At 37.2% G+C, this 21962-nt stretch overlaps 1 protein-coding gene across 2 annotated transcripts in view; it reads right to left on the bottom strand.

Annotated features, from left to right (window-relative positions):
* Positions 1-17902, bottom strand: part of LOC139734965 (dual specificity mitogen-activated protein kinase kinase 7-like) — a 38475-nt gene extending 20573 nt beyond the window's left edge. Inside the window, exons 1-3 of one of the 2 annotated variants that reach the window (XM_071645752.1) lie at positions 17678-17902; positions 5211-5316; positions 4677-4743 (exon numbers count right to left, since the gene is read on the bottom strand). In XM_071645752.1, the coding sequence (XP_071501853.1) occupies positions 4677-4743; positions 5211-5316; positions 17678-17750 (246 nt within the window). In that variant the 5' untranslated portion in view covers positions 17751-17902. Of the gene's footprint in view, positions 1-4676; positions 4744-5210; positions 5317-12471; positions 12608-17677 lie in introns of those variants that run through there. The other variant, XM_071645745.1, reaches the window with a different exon arrangement.
* Positions 17903-21962: the final 4060 nt, after the last annotated feature.

The following is a 21962-nucleotide window of genomic DNA, read 5'->3' as shown; positions in this document are numbered from 1 at the left end:
TACACTACTCATGCATAACAGGGATGATGTTGAGGTTTGTTGAAAAAATCGGAAATCAAAATTTTCAGGTGACTTTGATACATGGAAAAAGCAAATGTGTATAGACTTGAGAACAAAAAAAAAATCTGAAATCACATTTAAATCTACAGAATATCGTGCCTGGCATAAGTACATCTCGTCAGCTTGCCAGAGAACCACCTGTAATAGCAGTTGCTATTAACACAAAGTTCACTGTACTATGTTTCGACAGTAGAAATGAGAAACGTGCACGAAATGGATGAGCTGGGAACATACAGTATGTTACACTAGTTGCTACAAATTTTCATGTAGACTATTAAAAGCCAGATATCAAAATTTCACTAACACTATTACAGTACGTACAAAATTGTAAGCATTGAAGACTTTCATGGCAAGCTCAGTATACAAATTTGTACATTGTTTCTGAAGGTAAAATTAAACAACAGATATATGCAGAGTCAAAGAATTTCATCGATTCCCAGAAGAGCCAGGTTTGTGAGTGGAAGAAAAATTATATGCTCCTTTCATGATTATAATCTACATTGTTGCTTCCTTCATGCATCTGTGAGTCAATGTTCCTAGCCAGAAAAAGTACTACTAAGTATAATTGCACGTTATTTCAATTTAGTGTATCACAGAAAATAGAACACTGGTAAACTGAAAGCTGCTTTAAACCATAACTCTGACTTTTCAAGGAGTCCTAAAGCTTGTACACATGTAGAGTTAATTCCTTAACGTGAGCATGGGTCAGATACATCTTATGGACGACTGAGGTGAAGTCCAGTGCTGAAATCCACTTAAATCCAATAGTGGGATCATATTGTATATAAAGTACCTTTAATGTATCTGGACTACAGATCTTAACACATCCTCATCGAAATGTACATCTGTACCAGATACAGTGTATGTACATTCAAAACAAGACCGCATACTCTCTAGATGGTTCGGCACTCTGGTTTTTTATGGAAATCGCAAACAGGAACACACATGGTCTAGATCTATAGTGTTGCATGCACTTCCTCAAGTCTCGCCTCACATATATCGATGTAAAACATATTAAACGCATTTGGGAATCTTCATCTTTAAAGGGAACGCAAACCCAAAGAGCAATGTGAATTTAGTGAAAGCAGCAACATTAGTAGAACACATCAGTGATAATTTGAAGAAAATCGGATAATCGATGCAAAAGTTATGATTTTTTAAAGCTTTGGTGTTGGAACCGCTGGATGAGGAGACTACTACAGGTTATGACGTATGAGTGGATAACAATATACAGAAAATATAAAGAAAATTCCACACACAAAAAAAATTTTTCATGAAAATTACAAATTCCATCAACTTGATACTGACATATGTTTAGAGAAGCAATTATTCCCCCGTTTTCTGAAAGCGGTTTATACAGTTACAGTAAGTGCTCTTTCATAATGCTAGAAAAGTGAATTTTTGTGGAATTTCCTTTATATTGTTGACCACTCATACGTCATAACCTCTAAAAGTCTCCTCATCCAGCGGTTCCAACACCAAAACTTTTGCATCAATTGTCCGATTTTCCTCAAACTTTCACTGATGTGTTCTACTAATGTTGCTGCTTTCACTCAATCCACATTGCTCTTTGGGTTTGTGTTCCCTTTAATTAATAGTCCGCCAGATACACTAAGAAATATGTTTAATAGTAAACTGACTGAAACTTTTTATTTTTGCCTTATTTTTTATTCTTATTTTCATTTTTTTTCCTACTCCTCCCTCCAAAAGTCCGCACCTTCAGGAGTCCTTTTGACATGTCCCATTACTGACATCGTCATGGCAACCGATTCAGGCCCCGTTGAGAACAGGAAGTGTTGCACTTCTCTGCGTTGGCAATTCAGGTAATTGAAATTAATGCTTAATTTCCTGAAGAGGGACATGCGGGGTCTCACATGTGTATCCATGGCCCGCACTTCCCCCAACTCTGACAGGGGGGCAGGCAGTAGTGGTTAATAGGACTTTTGTTGTTTTCATTCTTGGATTCTTCTCGCAGGTTGCATCTAGACATTGCCGCCTGTCATGCTCAGCTGCGTTTTCTGAAGCGGACACAACCTGCGGTGCATGGAGAATTTGGTCTTCGGATATCCAACAATCAAAACCATTGTACATGTATTGCTTTTTTATTGTTGTTGCTGTGTTGTTGTTGTTTTTTTAAAGACAGGTTTACAAAGGGATGGGTGTTCTGATCTGTACATCTTTGATAGCAAACAGCGCTATTATCATCCTCAGGATAGAAGATTTTTTGGGATGTACTGTAAACCAAACCTTTCATTATGAGTAAATGTGTTTAAGTAGGCATTGCTTCATGCTTATTAAAAATTAGATAAGGTATTATACTAATTACCAATGTTCATCTGCTCTTGTGTGCCTGTTGTCCAGTGCAATTACAATGTACTTCTTCTTGTGTACTGATTTACATGTGTGTAAGTGTGTGTGTGTGTGTGTGTGTGTGTGTGTGTGTGTGTGTGTGTGTGTGTGTGTGTCTAGAACACCTTGTAAACCTTTTTCATTTCACTGCAATAGTATGTACTGCTGGTACACTTCTACACAGTACAAGAGTGTACATGCCCTTTATACTCAAAATTTGCTGCAATTAGAGGATGGGTGCAATAGAATAAAGAGGGCTCTATCTCTCCAATACAAATGCTCAACTACCTTATATCAAAGAGGATGGCAAGATATTGGCTCCTTTGCCTTATTTGTATCCAAAAATCCCTAATACGAGCCACAATCTTTTTCTATGTATGAAGTACATTGTATGCACATTTGTAGGTGTACAGGATTAGTTCTTAATTGATATTCATTCTAAAAACAACAACTTGATGTAGGCCTACAATTTGTACACTAGAAAATACACATCTCAACTGTCTGTGACATTTAACCAGGAAACAAAGACAGAGTAGCTCATAGAAACTGAGATCAAACCTATTGACAAGGTGTATCGCTTTACCGTACTTGTAGTACCGTATGTATTAAACTTGGTATTCAATTTGGAGCAAGTGCTCAAAACAACAATGTACAACCTGTACACCATTCCATTGAACAATACAATGCCAATCTTTTGTACGTGAATAAAAACCGATATATTTGTCAACCTACTATTAACCTATAGGTGGTATCTATACAATGTGTGTAAATTGTACTCACACATGGTGGGTATTTAGTAAGTTTAGCTATGAACTACAATTTGTACGAGGATTTGTGAAGTTTTTAGCCATTAAAAGAACATCCCACCAACAAAAAGCAGCAGCATAGAGCCAGAAACAGTATACATGTACTTGTATACATTGCATGTACAGTAAAACACTGTTTATTCCTCTTATACACTGAAAGATGTGTAGATCTAAGCATGTACATGTACGTGTACATACAGCCTGGGTGTTACAAGTGTACAATAGATGTCAGAGGCAGACAGAGCGCTGACTTTATGTCTAGAAGTCTAGTTTCATGTCAAGGCTATTAAACCAATTATGTTTGTTGAAAACCATACCACTGGCATAAACACAAGGTCACAGATAATAAAGCAGCCCATGTACAGAACTGGATGAAAGACCGCAATGGGAAATCATATGCTCCATTACCTACCCGAACAAATACCTTAAACATATCTGTATGGTGTAGATCGAAGTGATTATTGTTTAGAGTTTATATCAATTCTGGTTCTGTATAATAGCCCCCCCCCCCCCCCCCAACTAAAATTAGGACAGTTCTGTACAATGCCATCAGCAAAGGCCTTACCCAATAAAATGCAACTTGTGTTTTTGTGCACTGTATAAGGTTACAAATTGACCGTAACGTACGACTCCCCATATCATTAACCTTCCCATGAATGCCAATGGCTGCCAACTCTACAATAGCAATGTAAACCTTGTGGTTGAAATTGTGGGTTATCATTTTTTTTTTCATGTACCCTGCAAAAGCAGTCTGTTAAATCTGTAATCTGATGATTTTCCCCAAATCTTTCGTATAGACAATGGGAAGACTCACATGATGTGGTACATCATTTCAACCTGATGATCAGGTTGAAATAATGTGATCAGGTTATATCTCAACATTTTTATGAGATTTCTTGTCTCTTTCTGAGACTTTCTACCAAGTTTCGTTAGCAGGGGCAGCCTGTATGCAATTGACGCTACATGATTTTGTGGTGTGCCTTTGTTGGAAGGAATGGGAGGTTAGAGCTCTATAAAAGACAATGGAAACACTCTGGCTGTATAGCGCTATTATTGCACATGCCATGGTCAGCATGCACAACTGACGAAAGACAATTTATATCACTTTTTGCAACACAGTCTCCTTGAGCCCTTGGTAGAATTTATCACTCCCTGTCCCCTGCTTTTGGCAAATTAAACACATTGCACTCATGAAAGAAGAAAAAAAAAGAAAAGAAAAGAAAAGAAAAAATTCATGTGACTCTGCGAATGGACATAAATTTCACATCAGCCATGGTTGTGAACCCTAGATCATGAGAAAACCCCATAGGTGAAACATCACTACACAGTCACACAAAGAATGTCGAAAAAGGGGGAATTCATACCATGCCTATTAATACCTCGTATGAAAGATCAAAAGATGAGAAGAAGAAGAAAAAAAAAGAGGAAACAAAAGAGGCATTGTATGATGGTGATACTAACCTTGCCCTCTGTTGTGAGGAGTCCGGTTTGTTTCATAATTTCTTGTAGCTTCCTGTCAATCTCCGGCCTGGACAAGCAAAGAGCAGAGAGCAAAACACATTACAAAACAAAACAAAAAGAAAACATCTACTGGAAAAACAGCATGAATAACAAGAGATACACGCATACAGCTTTCAAATGGTGAAAATCATCTTTAGCAGTAAGCTTCAATTTGTAACAGGCAACTGAGCAATGTCTGTTTGTATTTTCTTTTCGAGTAATGACATGACATGGCATTCATTTTTCTCACATATGCTGATTTGTCAAATTTGTTTTCCTGATGTACATGCACATAATGTTTCAAGATTAATAGCTGGAGGGAACATTGTCCCATATACAATATATTGACACAATATGATCAGCATCAGTATTACAAGTGTTTTCAAAGACATGCCATGCCTGGAAAATTTTCTTGGAGTCTCTTCATTTTCATCAACTGCAGCTCTGAGGGCATTTGGAGGAGATGTTTGAAGACGAAACTCTGCACCGACTTACCCATCGATAGTACTTCTGTTTAAAGGCCCTCCTGACATCGGTATTTGTATTGCCATCCTGTCCCTGGGGCGCGGTGATAAACCCCCATTGTGATTCAGTGGAAGAGCTGGTAGGAAACACACAAACACACAAAAGTTGCATTGTTATGGACGATGAGATTCACTTTCCATCCTGTCTCATCAAATTGAGAAAGTGCCCTAAACCATGTGCCAGAAGTTCTTTACGATCATTTGTTTTATATTTTTATCATACAAAATAATGACAATGCAAGGACACAAGGGTATAATGCACATAATGTTATGAGTGTTGTAGATGTTTACAACAAGAGTGATGAGCATGCAATACATCCACGTATTCCCTGCAGGTACTGTTAAAGTGCACAAAGTTTTGGGAGGGTGGAAATCATCACAAATCACATACTTTTAATGGCTGTAGAGTGAAAAAATAAAAACGTAACTTTGGAGAAACAATTTGAATACACACATACTGTAATTGTACACCATTGTAAGTAAAGTTGACTGAAATTTGCCAAGCACAGAAAAGCAATCATGCCAGTTTCCACTCTCAAAAGAGCATTGAATCAGGGAACACAAAAGGGTGTAGCATATTCCATGAGGGTTTTTTTTTTTTTTTTTTGCTTGTTTGTTAGTTTTTTTAAGCCCCTGTAATGAATGAACAGGTACATGTAACTGCACTGCATGTACTTAGAACACTCATTGCTGCAATAAACAGTTTTTGAATATTTCTGTACATTACTTCTTTTTTTGGTAACATTTACTTTCATGAGAACAATGTGTAGTAAGTCCTTTCTGTCTCTTTTTTTTTTCAATCTCTTCATTCTCTCATTTTCTTTTCTTTTTTTGTGTGATTTGGCAGGTTTTGATATAAAAAAGTCCTTCAAGTAATATTTTGTTTCCCCTCAGAGGCCAGCTACAACAATGTATCATGTTGAACCGTTTTGCCCTGGTCAATTGTGACTTTCACTTTTATACAGTATACACGTAGTACAGTCCATCATACATGCAGAAATGACAATGTTTGTACACAGCGTGTACATGATTGTAGACTGTACAAGTGTGGTTCAGAGGACTGAAATGGAACTGGTAATTGATTGGTACTAAGATGATAACTTTCTGCTATCTGTGGACTGCATGGGACTTGCCCTGACTTGACTTCTGGAAGTGGATTGTTTATAGGCCCTAAACTGCATAGAGTGATGCGGAAAGTGTGTTTGCAATGAATGTAATTGATAATGTACTGTATGTATTTGAAAGTGCATATTAATGTACAACTTCACGCTGATGAAAGATAAATTGACACAGGCAAAATACAAGTACTAGTGGTGTTACTTGTAGGCCTACATGTGTGCAGACGTAAACTGACGAAAGTGGAAAGTCACAGAAAATGTGGGTGACTTCTATCAGGGCTTAGACATTGGTTATCTGAAGTACACACATACTGGCGAGTGCATGCTGATTGGCAGGTTATGTCCTCAGGAAGGAACACATTGCCTGCATGCCTGGCACACAGTGATATGTAGGCCATGCCCCGGTCACATCGACGCAAATTCAGTATGCACACAAACACATGAAGAACATGTGCACCTCATGTACATTTAGGAGGGCACTATTACAGTACATGGTAAACATTAAGTGTGCAGTATTACATACAATGGTGTCGTTAGTAATACAGATCCAAATGTTTGACACTGCATACAGCTGCCCAGTATTGTAGCACTCCTGCTTAAAGTTTTGAATCACAGCCTAAAGCTGAATCAGTGATGGAGATGATGTGACTGACAAATGTACATGTACAGAATATGTACTACCAACAGTAGGAACAAGACATAACACACAATTCTGTGAAACCAGTGTACAGTGCATGCTGAGGTGAGGTACAATGTACATATGTACAAATGTACATGGTGTACAAAATGTATAGAGTGACATTACAACATGCGTAGAATGATTGCAGTGTACAAATGTACTACACATGTAGTTTGTATTTGTGCATGTAGGCATACTAAACAAGATGGCATTAAATCTACAATTTGTAACTGGAAAAGAATACTGATATCCAAACTGCACAACATGAAGCTACACCTATATGAAGATTATAGCAATACAGACAAATTCTCTAGCACACTGTACAACTTTGCTTGATATTTTCTATATTGTACATAGTAACTAGTTACAGCTGTGCAATATGTTTTAAATTTGTGTAAGTACAGAGCAAATACAGCTGTATGACTAGGTAAGAGACATTCTCTTGACATTACAAAATACATATCATGGATAGCACTGAGGGATTTCATCTGTGCTGCACTTCAAACAAAATTCATGGGAATTTGTGTCTTTCCATTGTAAAATATTGTGTACTACTGCTTTGCTTTGCAACAATTTTATGCCATGGTGTATAGTATTTTAAAAAAAAGTACATTTGTGTACAGTATACATTGTACAGAATTTGTATGTGATATGTATGTCATATTGAAAGAGAAATGTAATGTGCACAAACACTATACATGTGGTGTACACTTACACAAGTACATGTACCAGAAATACTAGAATGACTGCAAGTAATTTATGCCAAAAATGCATTGCATATTTGCTCAGACAGTGCAAGAATTATCTCATGAAATGACAAAGGAAGCAGTAAAAGGGGCAATACATAGTACGATGCCACCTGAACAACCTTTTGTACGCTACACCACAAGTGTACATTACATTTCAGTCCAAAGGCTGATTACAGGTTATTTTTTACTTTTTATTTTTTTACCTACAATGTACAATACTGTACTTGTGTATGTCAAATACAGCTGTACATGTACTGTAAAGCAAGATATTTTGCAACAGGAAATTTTTTGCGAATACAGCCTCCTTCCTGGCATGAAATTTTTGCAAATTGCCACAGGCATTCAAGGCATATAGTGTAGACAAGAACTTTCATGTTCATTTCAATTTTGTGAATCTTGGCTCTTGCGAAAATCACGAAATTACAATGCACGAGAACATTTCTGGTTTTACAGTACACAATCATATCAGGGAGGTGGGATTTTCCCACCTCCCTGATCATATCATGTACGAGTCAAAACAGTCCAGTTATTTCTGACAGAACTACATGTACAAGTACAACGGTTGAGATACAGTGTGCAAAGTTTAGTCATTCCAGTGACATTTTGCCAGTCACAGTACCAAGTGCAATTAAGGTAAATTACATTTTTTTACTTAAAAATTTAACATCAAACTTCAGCCAACTGCAGACAGACAATCCTGTCTGCATTTTGTAGATGTGACTAATTATTTTAATGACAAAAGGAACTACATCTGTAATTACTGAATTTGAAAAACTCGGCTTCAGTCTTTCTACTGGCTAAGTAACCAAAATAATGGATACGGTGTATATTGATAGAAATATTTCTTTGTTAGTACAGTACATTGTCATGTGTTCAAGGATGAAATGGCCAATGAATCCTGGTTTCAATCAGTCATGAGGCATGATACCATGCTGCAGACATACAGAACTACATGAGGTTGTATAGTACAGAAAGGCTTACAATGTACAGCAATATACAACTTGTCCACATATTTACTATTGTATGGGTGCACTGCTATCCAACAATGAGATAATGCCACAATGGCCATCAAAGGGGTCATTGTACAGGTACAATATTCTATATCCCCCCACTACACATCGTCGGGTGCCCGTGCATTGGCCGCTAACGCAATACAATTTGTATTGCGTTAGCGGCCAATGCACGGGCACCCGACGACATGTACAATGTAGATTTCTTTCTTTTTTTCTCAATTTTTAATATAATGCACTTTGTACAGTGTACGTACAATGTACAATAGGTCTACTGTAGATGATACATACTGTATGGGTCAATCCACGTCCAATCAACCAATTTTCACACAATTTGTACCCCGACCCCCTTCAATTTTCTTTAAACATGCACCAAATGTTAACCCAAGTATCCGACAGAAGATCCTGAAATTTACATTTTGCCCCAAGGTCAAACAGTTGCTAAGATACAGCCTCCCTCAGCAACCAATGCGTGGTTGAACAATAAAGTTTAAATAAAATTTGCTCTTTTTGATTGACTGCTGCAGGCAAGTTAGATGAGTTACATACATTGCTCATTTTCTGTAAATTGGAAGAACTTTATGATCTTAACATGCACAATATATTATGCCGCAGATCTGACTATCCATTACTGTGCACAAGGTCACCAAAAATTTTGTTAAGCATCAAAGTTAATGTTTTGGGGTGTATGTTTGGAAGCTGAAAATTTCAAAATTCATTTAGTTCAGAATCCAACATTATGCATAGTATAAAAACTCTCATTTGCTCATAGACCTACCAAAAATCGGCCAAAAAATATGCGTTATTTTCTTGTATGTAGGGCACCCTCAAATTGGGATCTTTTTTTTTTTAAAGATGCCAAGCTCAAGGTCACAAATCACCACTCATCCCATTGAAAAGCTACACTGATTTTGTGTATTGATAAGACATTTACAGTATTTTCATGGGTTACCTAAACACTTTTGGTACCGAAATGTTTAATAGCTGGTTTACGCATTTGAAAATGGTTGTAACACCCTGAAATCAATGTAAAATGACACGTGGGGCTTTCAGAAAATTTCAACTTGTGATAAATCAGAGATGAAGCACCAAGACATGTCACAATGTTATCTTCTGTGATGATAGTGACTAAGTCTGTAATTGGTACTAAAAGGCTATACAAATGTACAGCTGTACATCACAAATCGTTTTATCTTATTGGCAATTGGCAATGACCTCGAAAATGCACCTGAAAATCACAAAAAACAATAAATCGGTCAATTTTCTGTAACCAAGTGTGTTTTCAACAATTTTTAGTTGTGTGTCATTTCAGTACTAATGGTGACCTAACCTTAAAGCCAATAACTGCAGATCATGTTCCACTTTTATTCTATTTTAAGCTACAAATAATATTTCAAGTTCTCTCCAGATCTTTTGACCTTGACATTATTCTGAAAATGGCTGTAAATTCCTTAATATTAGCATACAACTGCACATGTATTCCCAACATACAAGATTTACACCATATTTCAAAATTGATTTTCTCTAAGACAGAATGTCTGATCAGTTTATATTTGCAGTATTGGTACTCTGTAACGAGTATTTAGAGGATCTGTTATTGATTAATTTGTCTATCATGACAATAACCTTGAAAATACAGCTGAAAATCGCGAAATCAATAATTGTTCAAATTTCCAATATATTAAAGGGAGTTTACACTGACTTTCAAATACTGTATATGCCGAATATTTTGCAATGTTTTTATTTTCGCCAATTTTGCGAGTCAGGTGCTATGGTCTAAAGACACGCATGCGAAACTATCGACTCTGATCCGGCACTACAGTTTGCACTCCCACCATTCACGAGCGATGACGTCACGTCTCGCTCAGCGCACTGCACGCACCATGCCGTTGATCCCTACCATAGCAGACGACGGCAAGCTAGTATCGGTTGATGATCAGTTTGCTATCGCTTTCAATTATGAAAGGTTTCCCCCCTTTGGTCAGCTTGTTCTCCCACAATGCCTTCTGAAAATGACATCATCGCTTTCTTCCATTCATAAGCTTAAATACGTGGATACCATGTACACCTCCGTGGCTTATTGGAAAACGACGTATACTGTACCATGTAGATTTTCCCTATAATTTCGCCCTATATTATGCAATTTTCAGCAATCTGTGCCAGGAATATGTCATCAACGGAGTAGTTTTGGTCATACATGCAATTTTTTTTTCATCCTCGTGGTATATTTTGATGAATTCTCGAGCATTTTATCTGTGTTTTGATACTACTTTTACCGTGTGCGAGTATGTGCAATGTATGTGCGAGGATGTTTGAAGTGCATAGATCAATGTTGAAAATGTTAGATTTCCGTAGTGACCTACCCGATACTTCTGCGGTGCGCTGCGAGGCTGTTAGGGTACATAATATACAAACGGGTTACGAGAGCGGGATAGCGTGCAGTGACCACACACGCTGTGCATACTAGCGAAGCAGCAAGCGAGACACAGTGCTCACAATACACACGGCCAATGCAGTCGTGGCTCAGCCAATCAGAAACGAGGTAAGACCCGGCGAGCGCATCGCGGAGCGGAGAGAGCCCGAGAGAGAAGAGGCCAAGATATTTTTAGCTCTCTCCTTGCTGCGATCGCACAGCCGATATATTAGTCGAGATATCGAAATTCTGTACGCAATTGGGAGTGGAGTGGTGGAGCGGCAGGCTTTCTCAGTGGGCTCGGGGTGACATGAATTATGCATGTCGGGGATCTGCGCTTGCACTGTGTTGACGGAGGCGCTGCTTAAACTGTGTACATGGCCTATGGTAGCCAAACCGTAGTGTCTCGATATGAATGTCCTGTGACGTACGCAGTACAGGACAGGACTCCACAATCGCGGATTTAACCACTCGCCAAAACGTCAGAAAGTCCCGATTAACGAAAATTTAGACTCGCTGATATATGGCGTATACAGTAGTAGACTAGCGTCGAGTGAGTAGACAGACCCAAAGACTCACGGAAGGGTCGTGTGCTTTTACGCATGGTCGAACCTTGGCTTGGTCCTTCAAATTGGGCATGGGAGGCCGGAGGTTGAACCTTGTTAGTTGGTGCAGTTGCTTTACTTATAGTCAATGATAGTACGACCATTTTGGGTCTACAAATTAGGTCTTGGACCACTAACCACAACATGACAAATGTAACAGGGCCTACATTTGTAAAGAGAGCGTCAGTCACACTCGAATTGAAAACACAGCCAGCAGCTCATGACATGTCATGTTCACAGCACACACACACAGATGAGTGAGGTGGTGGTGACAGTGCAAAATTTACCAGACATGCATAATTTAAGTAGTGAACATACACATTCAAATGCCTAATGTGTTTTAAAGTAACGATATGGTCTATCTCATAGCATGTAGAAGGCCCTACTGATAACAATCAATTGTCATTTTGTATTGAATACATGTCGACGAGTCTGGTTGAGCTAGCTGTGTGTGAAGCCATCGCAATACTCGTAGTAGTCGCGTTGTCGCGTCGGTCGTGCGTCGTTCACCGCCACGGTGTTCTGCAGCTGATTTTGCCAGGTACAACTGCACAGAAGCCTGTACGACTGTCTGTGCGACGATTGATATCGCGCTAACTAATCAGTACGCATTACAATTTCATTTACAGATCATTAATTTTACTACTGACAGTCTTACCTGGCCTCTGACGAGGTAATTTGGGGGATTCTACATTGAAGTCGATGGTTGGTCTTTCTCTTCGCGCCCTGTTTTCATCTTCTATGCTGATTTGAAGTTGATTCAATTTTTGTCGGAGGTCTAAGGGAGAAGACATCTTGGAAATTACGCGCATGCGCAGTTTGATTTTTTGACTACATGTCACCGTATAGTAGACACAACTGTAGGTTTCAAGCGGAAACGTGGAATTAACACTTCCTATCTTAAAATACTTCTCATCATTGAGTGGCACATTGGATAGCTTAGACCTATGTTACTGAGGAAAGTCCAAGATGTACGTGCAAGTGGGTTCACACTTCCCTGGAGATAATTTCGAATTAAGCCATACCAGTAAGTATACTAGTATGATACATGCTGAAATTGCTGTCTACTATCTAACCACAATGTGGTGGATTTTAATTGACATTAATTGGTGCGAGTGAAAAATTGGTGATATTATTGTCGCACAAATTGGACCATTTTCAGCCTATGTCACTATAATCAATAGTCGTGCCTTTCATTGAATATGTGAAATAACGGAATGAAACGAACCCTTTTGCAAAATCGTATCAAGGCATGGAGTCGTGGTTATATCTGCAATTCCACACCATGTGCATCAGCGGAATTAATTCAGACTTTTTCGACCCTTGGCACATACAAAGTAATATGAATTTCAATTTTATTTCCATTTCCATTTCCATTGAATAAACAGGGAAAATTATATACAATACATTTACAGAACATAATTTCAAAGAAAACGTACAAGTGGTCACGAGTAACAACAGAATTTCCTTTTTAAGTTATATACATATACATAATACAAAGATTAGAATGGAAATGGAGGGTCCCACTAAAATCAAAGCTTGTAGGGTAAACAAAATAACGTGCAATTTGAAAGTCTCACGTATTTGCATTAAAAAAAATCACACTTAATTGGAACGACATGCGCAAAATTAGCTGAGGGAACAATGTCATCAACAGACAAATTCTCTCATTTGATCGAGCAAAAGAATATCATAAGTTCACATCATCAAAATTATAATGACCATTTTTTATCGATGATTTATCAGCTACAACTCTTCCATATTAAAAGCCACGATTGCCATTACACGTTATGCCAACACATCACAATTTTGTGCAGAAGATACAACAAGATTATTTCTTTGCTTTCATGCCGACAATGTAAATTTAGTAAGGATTTAATTATGTATGTCATTGGGAGACTTGTCCGGCTATGACGCTCACTCATATTGTGGCTGTATTGATGGCTGTTTGATAAAACTTATTGAGTTGAAAAAAAATCACACCTTTTAATTTCATGTCTACTTCGAAGGACTTTAAGTTTTCTTTCTCTAATTAAAGTTTTCCCTGTTTCTTAATGCCAACTTGAAAACAATGTGGAATTATGAAAAGTGCATGCCCGGTTAGGATCTAGCTTTACTTCTCCGACAGTGCATGCAGTGCTGTGGATTTGAACTTTTGTTTTGCATTTGCATATGTATTTGTTATGTTGTTTTGGTTGTCTGTTAGATATTTGTTACTGCGAGTGGATTCTTTTCTAAGAGGGATAGTTCAAACACTTGTACTGTTATGCTAAATGATATTTCTTCTTCTTCTTTCTTTCTTTCTTTGTCAATGTACAATGTAAGAAGAGTTACAGTCACGCCTATTATGAAATAGCACTGACGTCATTCTTGGATTCATCAGCAAACAAAGAAATTATATTACGTGTGCTACGCGTAGAGAACTCTTTGTCCGAAAGTAAACAATGCATCCGGAAGATTCATCTGGAATAAACAGCTGACTGTATATGCAAACCTCAAATATATACGGATTCCTATCAAGGCATGCAGGGAAATACCCAAACAAGTTCGTAAATTCCATATATAGCCGTCATCATCATACCTATCTTCGTCTTCTTCTATATCTTCTTCTTCTCCTCCTCCTCTTCCTCCTCCGCCGCCTCCTCCTCCTCCTCCTTCTTCACCTCCTCCTCCTTCTTCTTCCTCTTCTTCTTACTGCTATACGGCTACCTCATATTCTTATCTTCTTCTTGTTCTTGTTCTACTTTTCATTTCATTTATTTCATTATCAACAAAGAATGTCTTTCTCTACTTCCCCTTCTTCTTTTTCTTATTTGACAGCGGCGGATCTACGGGATGGGGGGGGGGGGGGGGGTGAAGGGAATTTCACACCCCCACCCCCCCCCCCCCCCCCCTCCTTGGGATACCAAGTGAAAATGTGATGTGCTGAGAAAAACGGCATTACGTGAGCAGACCCACACAGTATGTCCCTATCAACTCTGCCTCCGGCTCAGCCCCAAGGCAAGAAAAAAAAGTAAATAAAAAAATGTGAAGACCTTTCTTATTCTATTTTTTCACTACTATTTTTCTCTCTTTTTTACGTGTTAGCCGATTTGGGGAGAGAAATGGCAGCAAAAAAAAAAGTGAAGACTTTTTTTTTTCTTTTGCTTATTATGACCCATCGTCATGGGGTCGACCTTGCACCCACTTGGCAAAAATCTAGATCCACCCCTGTTTTGTAGTCCTCTTACTTTCATTTTTATTCGTCTTCTTCATCTTCTTCTTTTGGAAACACCTTATACCTATTCTGAATTTTGTCATCACGAGTAAATATATAATCGATCGAATTGATAAATCACTTGATATCACAAACAAGTATAGATAAGTAATCTAACCAGCTGGATATTTACAACTAAAATTAACAACAAAAGCACACAAAAAATTATGTTATGAAGTATAGAGATAACAAGTTATTTTAAGGGGACTTGCATGTTTCCTTTAACTACACCTTTGAAAATCCATTGGCGTCGCACCCTTTAAAAGAGAGTGTATGTTCACTTTGCATGCATCATGAGCCAAAAACTAGAGCCAAAAATCGTCAGTATCCGTGCCAAAAGCCACCGATGCGAATTAATCTCCGTGAAACCGTCGTTAAAATCTTATTGAAACTAATGCAGCGTATCCATACCATAACTATTTCTACAATTTTCTAGAATAAACACACGTTGGCCTATAGAATCATCATCTGTGGAATACAGAATTGCTTATGATCTATAATAATCTATAATAATGTAAGTAGAAAACAGATAGATCACTATCAAGAAAATTATGATGTTAATCTAAAGGGGAAAAATTGTGCTTACTCTACTATACAATGGTTATGTTAATGCTTAGGTTCTTGGGAGGAGGCTGATGATGATATTGATATCGATAATGGTTCAATCCATGATAATCAATATTGACAGTGATGATTACTGTTATTATCATTATTATTGTTATTATAATTATAATTATTATCATTATTGTTATTATTGATTACAATGATAACGAGAATAAAAATTCTGCAATTTGATAAACAGTTCAGTACAAAAAAAAGTCCAATAGAGAAGAAGAAGAGATGAACAACTATACAACATGGACTATAATTATGATGAAGGCAACGAACGGGGCAAAAATGAAAAGTGCTCTCTTAAATAGTAGCTTCCACTTTCCACTCGATCTGCAACGTCGAGTGCACATATGGTTCGCAAAACGTGGCAACCAGCAAGCGGAAGTATCCAGGTTTTTGACGTTTCCTCGCCCCTGAGACCTCACGAGTGAAAACTTTTTTCCCCATTTCCTCCCTGTCAAACTAACTGAGATATTACGTTAGATCCTTTGAGCACTCCGCAAATACAAGTGTATATGTGTGCATATGTAAAAAAAAAAAAAAAAAAAAAAAAAAAAAAATATATATATATATATATATATATTGAGTATATAGGTTGTCCACGTGTTGGCAAGATAACAAGATAAGAAACAAAACTGGAACAAAGTTCATGCTGTATTCACCAACGGTTTATTTCTGCACACAAATTTTCGAGCGTCTCGAAAATCAGTTTTGTTTCTTATCTTGTTATATATATATATATATATATATATATATATATATATATATATATATATATACATACATATAACGACAAAGTCTGTATATAGAATGCAATGTTAATTTTAGAAATTAAGAGAGGTGACAGAAAATTGAAACTGTACATCATTGGCGATTATTTCAGAGTTGATTATGTAAGGCATTACGAAGGAAGCAGTTTATCACATAATAAAGAAAAGACAAAACAATTGGGCACACTTATTCAGGACACAACAAACCCGAAGCAAACTATACTATGTAACGTATGTAGCGAGCTAAGAGAAATGCGGAGTGAGACGGTGATGATGAGACAAACAAATAGACATACAGACAGACAAACAGACATACACACAGGAATCAAGGAATCATGAGTTGTAAAGTAAGAAAGAAAAAAATCACGTGACTGCTTTTCTCAGTACAACACTATCTAAAGTTGATTAATAGACAGTGGTATGATATAAACATCAAGCAAAACTGTTCCTCACGTTTATAATGTTGCTCTTTTGTGGCTTTACTCTCCTCGTCGAAACTACATTATTTATGGTTTACATTCACGTTGGCATTTACGGTCAAACCATTAGATTTCAGAACTGGCAACGAGAATTTCGTCGCGTAGCAGATGACGTGCAGAGTATGGATATTTCTGTCCCGCAATGTCTATCCAGAGCCAAATCGTGTGGGTTTGTTTCACCAATCATAAGATTCCGTCATGTGATAAATGACGTATAAAGTATAGTAATTATTGTTTCATTCTAATTGGTGAGGGAAAGGGAGAGGAAAATAAGAGCAGTGCATTAACGAAGGAAGCATCACTCAAAATCTGCGACATCCCGACAATGGAGATAGATCTGCGATGTTTCAAGCGCGCGTAATATATGCAGCGGCAAACACTGACAGGCGTCAATATAGTTTTGGCATCTTCGTGTGTAACTTTGGCGTAAATAATATAGTGTAATAACGGACATAGTGAAGGTTAACTGTTTATGGCACAAAGTCAAATTCGGAAGCGTTCTGGAATGCAAATCAATGCGCACGCCAAGAACCGAGCACAAACAGAATTTTATCCCAGTGCAATCAATATTTACACACAAGTTTGATGCACTTGTTTAAAAATCTTCAAACAAGTTCATGGTGCGAAAGAAACACACGGTCATCTATTCTCGTCTTCACGTGCAGAGACTACATGAATAAATGAATTAAACAATGACAACATGTAACACCAGTCACGTGACGTTAAATGATAAAATAGTTAACTTACTTAGTGGTTGAAAACTTCTCAGACGGGGAGGCGTCCGGCAGAACGAAATATACAACCTTTCTCGTCTATTCATTGCTGGGCTTGTGTACCAAAATCAAGTGGCAGTGTACTATGGCAGCAATTCGGGACTGTCTACATCGAATGTGGCATTGCACGGATAGACATCGTTAAGTCAAGTTCAGAACCCTGCTGTTGACCCGGAGAGCGAGTAAGAGAGAGAAACAGAGAAGGAGAGAGAGAGGGGAAGAGAGGGAGAGAGAGGGAGAGAGAGGAAAAAATGAGAGATAAGAGAGAGAGAAAGAGAGAGACAAAAAGGCAAGTTCACTATAATTAGAATCCCGCTCGCATCGGATGCGCAGTTACGGGTGTGAAGTCATGCGACAGAGTGTACCTTGCTTCTGTACTTTAAAGTTGCATTTCGTCCATGGGAAATGACTCGTTTAGTCGCTTTTTTGTATATATATATATAAGTGTGTGTGTGTGTGTGTGTGTGTGTGTGTGTGTGTGTGTGTGTGTGTGTGTGTGTGTGTGTGTGTGTGTGTGTGTGTGTGTGTGTGAGCAAAAGGATGATGTATACGTGCAATTCAGTGTGTATGATGATTTATGCATTTCCCGTGCTTGATACTCGTATATATATTTACATGAATGGTTTGCATACAGTGTGTTGAAATCCTTGAGGTTTTGTCGACAATAGCAGCCAGTGAAAAGCTATTTGTTTATTTAACGTCAGCCTTCTGAATTCTAACCATATCAATACATTCTACTGTAATTCAGTCAGATCATCATATCCGGAACAGATCAAAATCGACATATCTTTCCATTCCCTTATCAGACATCGATATTGCATAATCTTGTCAGACTATTGTACATCATAATCAGACTTTATTGTACATCATATCAGACTACTGTATATCATATTACGATTTCAAATGTTTTTACTGTACATATTTAGATTAATTATGCGTATACGTTATTGGTATACTGTATGTTTGTGTTTTTTTACAGTGATCTACGTCTTACGAGCATCGCTTCTCAGTAGATCACTCGCTTTATTATACCATGGCTTAATTTGCTCTTTGTTACTGTATTGCAAAGTGTGCATTGATTTCCTTTATCTAATCATCTGTTCATATATTTTGCTTTATATCTCGCAACTTGTACTTTTTTTTCCAAATTGCTCAACAATACGAGTTGACAATTGTATACTTTGTAAGTATTTTTTTAATGAAAACAGAATACAACTGAATTGAAATTGAATGGAAATTGAATTTAAAATGCATGTCAGTTGTTTGAATGTACCAATTGTTGTTAAGTCTTTTTTGTTGTTGAAAATGGACGAAAATGCATGTACATTGTATTTCATTCCCGACTTTGTTCAATGGAGAAAACTCATAATGAATTTGAATTTGAATTTGAAAACAGACTAGTGAGTTTGGTGTTTAGCTGTGATTATGCGTGCATTTATTCAGCTATACTATAACTCTTGAACGAACAATCATACAGAGATCTTTCACGGCATTTTGTTTTGACTTGTATGATAGCTCTCATCTAATAAGATGCCACAAGCATCAGTGCCCGGACCGGGTATAATGTGCTGGAATGTTCGTGTTACAAGAAGCCACTATATAATCATTATTATAATTTTATTGTCCTACTTATTTGTATAATAGAGTCACTCGCTCGCAATTCCATGCTGTTAAACATACTGGTTGCATAGTAGTAGTAGTAGTAGTACATATAGTAGTAGTAGTAGTAGTAGTAGTAGAAGTAGTAGTAGTGGTAGTAGGCCCCAGTGGCAGTAGTAGTTGTAGTGGTATAATATGGTGTAAGTATTTTTCTATTAATAATGTTAGTAGTTTATTTGTTATTATAACTCTGCAACCTTATGTCTTGCCACTTTCATATTCCTGTATATTTCAACTTCATTGCTACACAGGAGATACCATGGTCCAAATCATCCAAAACGAGTGTTCATATTTTAGGTTAGGTGTCATTTTGTATTTCCTTCTTTTTCTTTTAGTTGTGAATGGACTAATTGTTATTCAGTCATGCGTAGTAAGACATGCTTAAAGGGATAGTACAGTATTGGTGGAGATGAGAATTGGGCTTTTAACTTTTTGCGAGATACCAAGAAAACACTTATGATATAGTACAGAGCATACCATTTTAAGAGGAATTCAAAGTTTATTTGATGAAAGTCAGGTTTGGAATTACTGAAACATCTAAAAACAAAGTAAAACAAAGTGATCGTAATAAAGTGTGGGTCCCACACTTTATCAGAATTGCTCTTTTTTGGATATCTCAGCCATTTCAAAACCAATTTTCCTCAAATAAACGCTGAATTCCTCAAAATTACATGCTCTTTTATATTTCATAAGAGGTTTCTCATTATCTCACCAAAAATGTTAGAAACCTAAGATTAGGTCTCAACCAAAACTGTATGATCCCTTTAATTGGTTAATCCGCCGGATTGCTTTTCTACTTCTAAGAGGAAACACACACACCCTTGTCTGAATGAATCAAATGGGAAGATGCGGTGTACATAAAACACGCAAGATCCGGGGAGCATTTCATGAAACGTTTTGTCCGACAACTTTGTCGGACAAATTTGCTCTAAGCCAATCAGATGCAAGGATTTTGATAGCTTATAACAGTTTGTCAGAAAAAATATCAGACAAAATGCTTCATGAAATGCCCTCCACGAATGATTCGAAGGAATGGACGAAATATAATGCAATTTGAAGAAATCGTTAAGTCTCTTTTGACGGTGGTATAATTGTGACTGCAACATAAAAGCAAGCTCTGTTTGTATGTTTGTTGTGTGTTTTTTTTTTCTTAAAATCTGTTCTTCTGTGTTTAAAAAATTGACACATATTTACACTGAATCCCAGCTTCTCCTTCTCAGTAGTGTAATAATTGATCATCATGAACTGGCACATGGTGTCCTTTCCGCGTCGGAGTTTTTTAAATATTTGATGTGTTTGTTTTGTTTGTTTGTTTGTTTGTTTGTTTGTTTGTTTGTTTGTTTGTTTGTTTGTTTGTTTGTTTGTTTGTTCGTTCGTGTGTGTTTTTTAGGGGGCGTTTTCCAACATCTTTTCCAAATAGATATGTAATCACGTGCTTCACGATATTGATAAAACGATTAGAAACTAAGCAAATATTTCTCTCTTTCAAACTGCATTCTATTCTAGCTATACGAGAGAGCATTTGCTATATAATCGTGATAGTCCGATGCTCGTCCTAAAACTCTTAAGTTTGATGTCTTCTCAGCATCTTCTATAATACTATGTAGTATATACGATGCTTCGTCTATAACTTGGCATGGCCGCCTATTACACTTCGTTGTTGTTTTTACAGAGCTTGCTTGGACAGAAAAATCTCTCTCAGAATGACTCTTTCTCCATACAAGAAAGATCAAATATATCAGAAACATCAGAAATCATTATAAGAAAGCTTTTTTTTCCTTTCACGGTTATCTAAAGAAGACAGCATGTAACATCAATTTTAAAGATAATCTTTTGATCAGACTTTTATATAATATAGATGATGATGTCGACGATTGATTTTGTTATAATTGTATATGAATATAAACATTGTATATATATATATATATATATATATATATATATATATATATATCATATAAACTTTATGTTATCAAAATTGTAGTGTTGCATTAATGCTTATTTTTGCTAGTTTGCTGGTTAGTTGGATCAGAGTCAACGTTTCTGCTTAAATTTGTATTTAGGATGAAATCATAGAACTAAATATACCGAATCTGGAGGGGAAATGGGGTTTCAAGTTGTGTAGGATGATAACTGAGGAGAATACAATTTAAATGTCATGTGTACAGGTTACCAAACCTACTGTTAAATTCGAAAGAGAATAATAAGATTTAAAATTATCGTTCATGACAAGGACAGACAGCCATGCAGATGGCGCCAGAGACTTAGAGAAGGGAGAAATAGAGAGAGATAGGGAGGGAGAAGAGAGAGAGAGGGAGAGGGAGGGAGAGGGAGAGGGAGGAGGAGAGAGGGGGAAAGATAGAGAGGGTGAGTGTTTGTTTACATCTGCTAATTTGGGCATCAAATTATCTGCATCCGTCTTTCTGTTGTATACGGTGAATCTTTTCTGTTGACTGTTTTGTGAGTGCGTGTCTGTGTGTGTGTATACGTGTGTGTTATACGTGTGTGTGCGAGTGTAGGCTACGTGTCTGTGCGTACGTTTTTAATGTGCGTGTGTGTATGTGTGTGTGTGTGTGTTGTGTGTTGTGACTGAAAGTTAG

Source organism: Diadema antillarum, unplaced genomic scaffold (assembly GCF_040938485.1).
Source record: "Diadema antillarum isolate AM-2024a unplaced genomic scaffold, OU_Dant_1.0 scf00000027, whole genome shotgun sequence".
Taxonomy (NCBI): domain Eukaryota; kingdom Metazoa; phylum Echinodermata; class Echinoidea; order Diadematoida; family Diadematidae; genus Diadema; species Diadema antillarum.
Note: the sequence above shows the minus strand (reverse complement) of the source record. Positions and strands in the feature narration are given on the sequence as shown.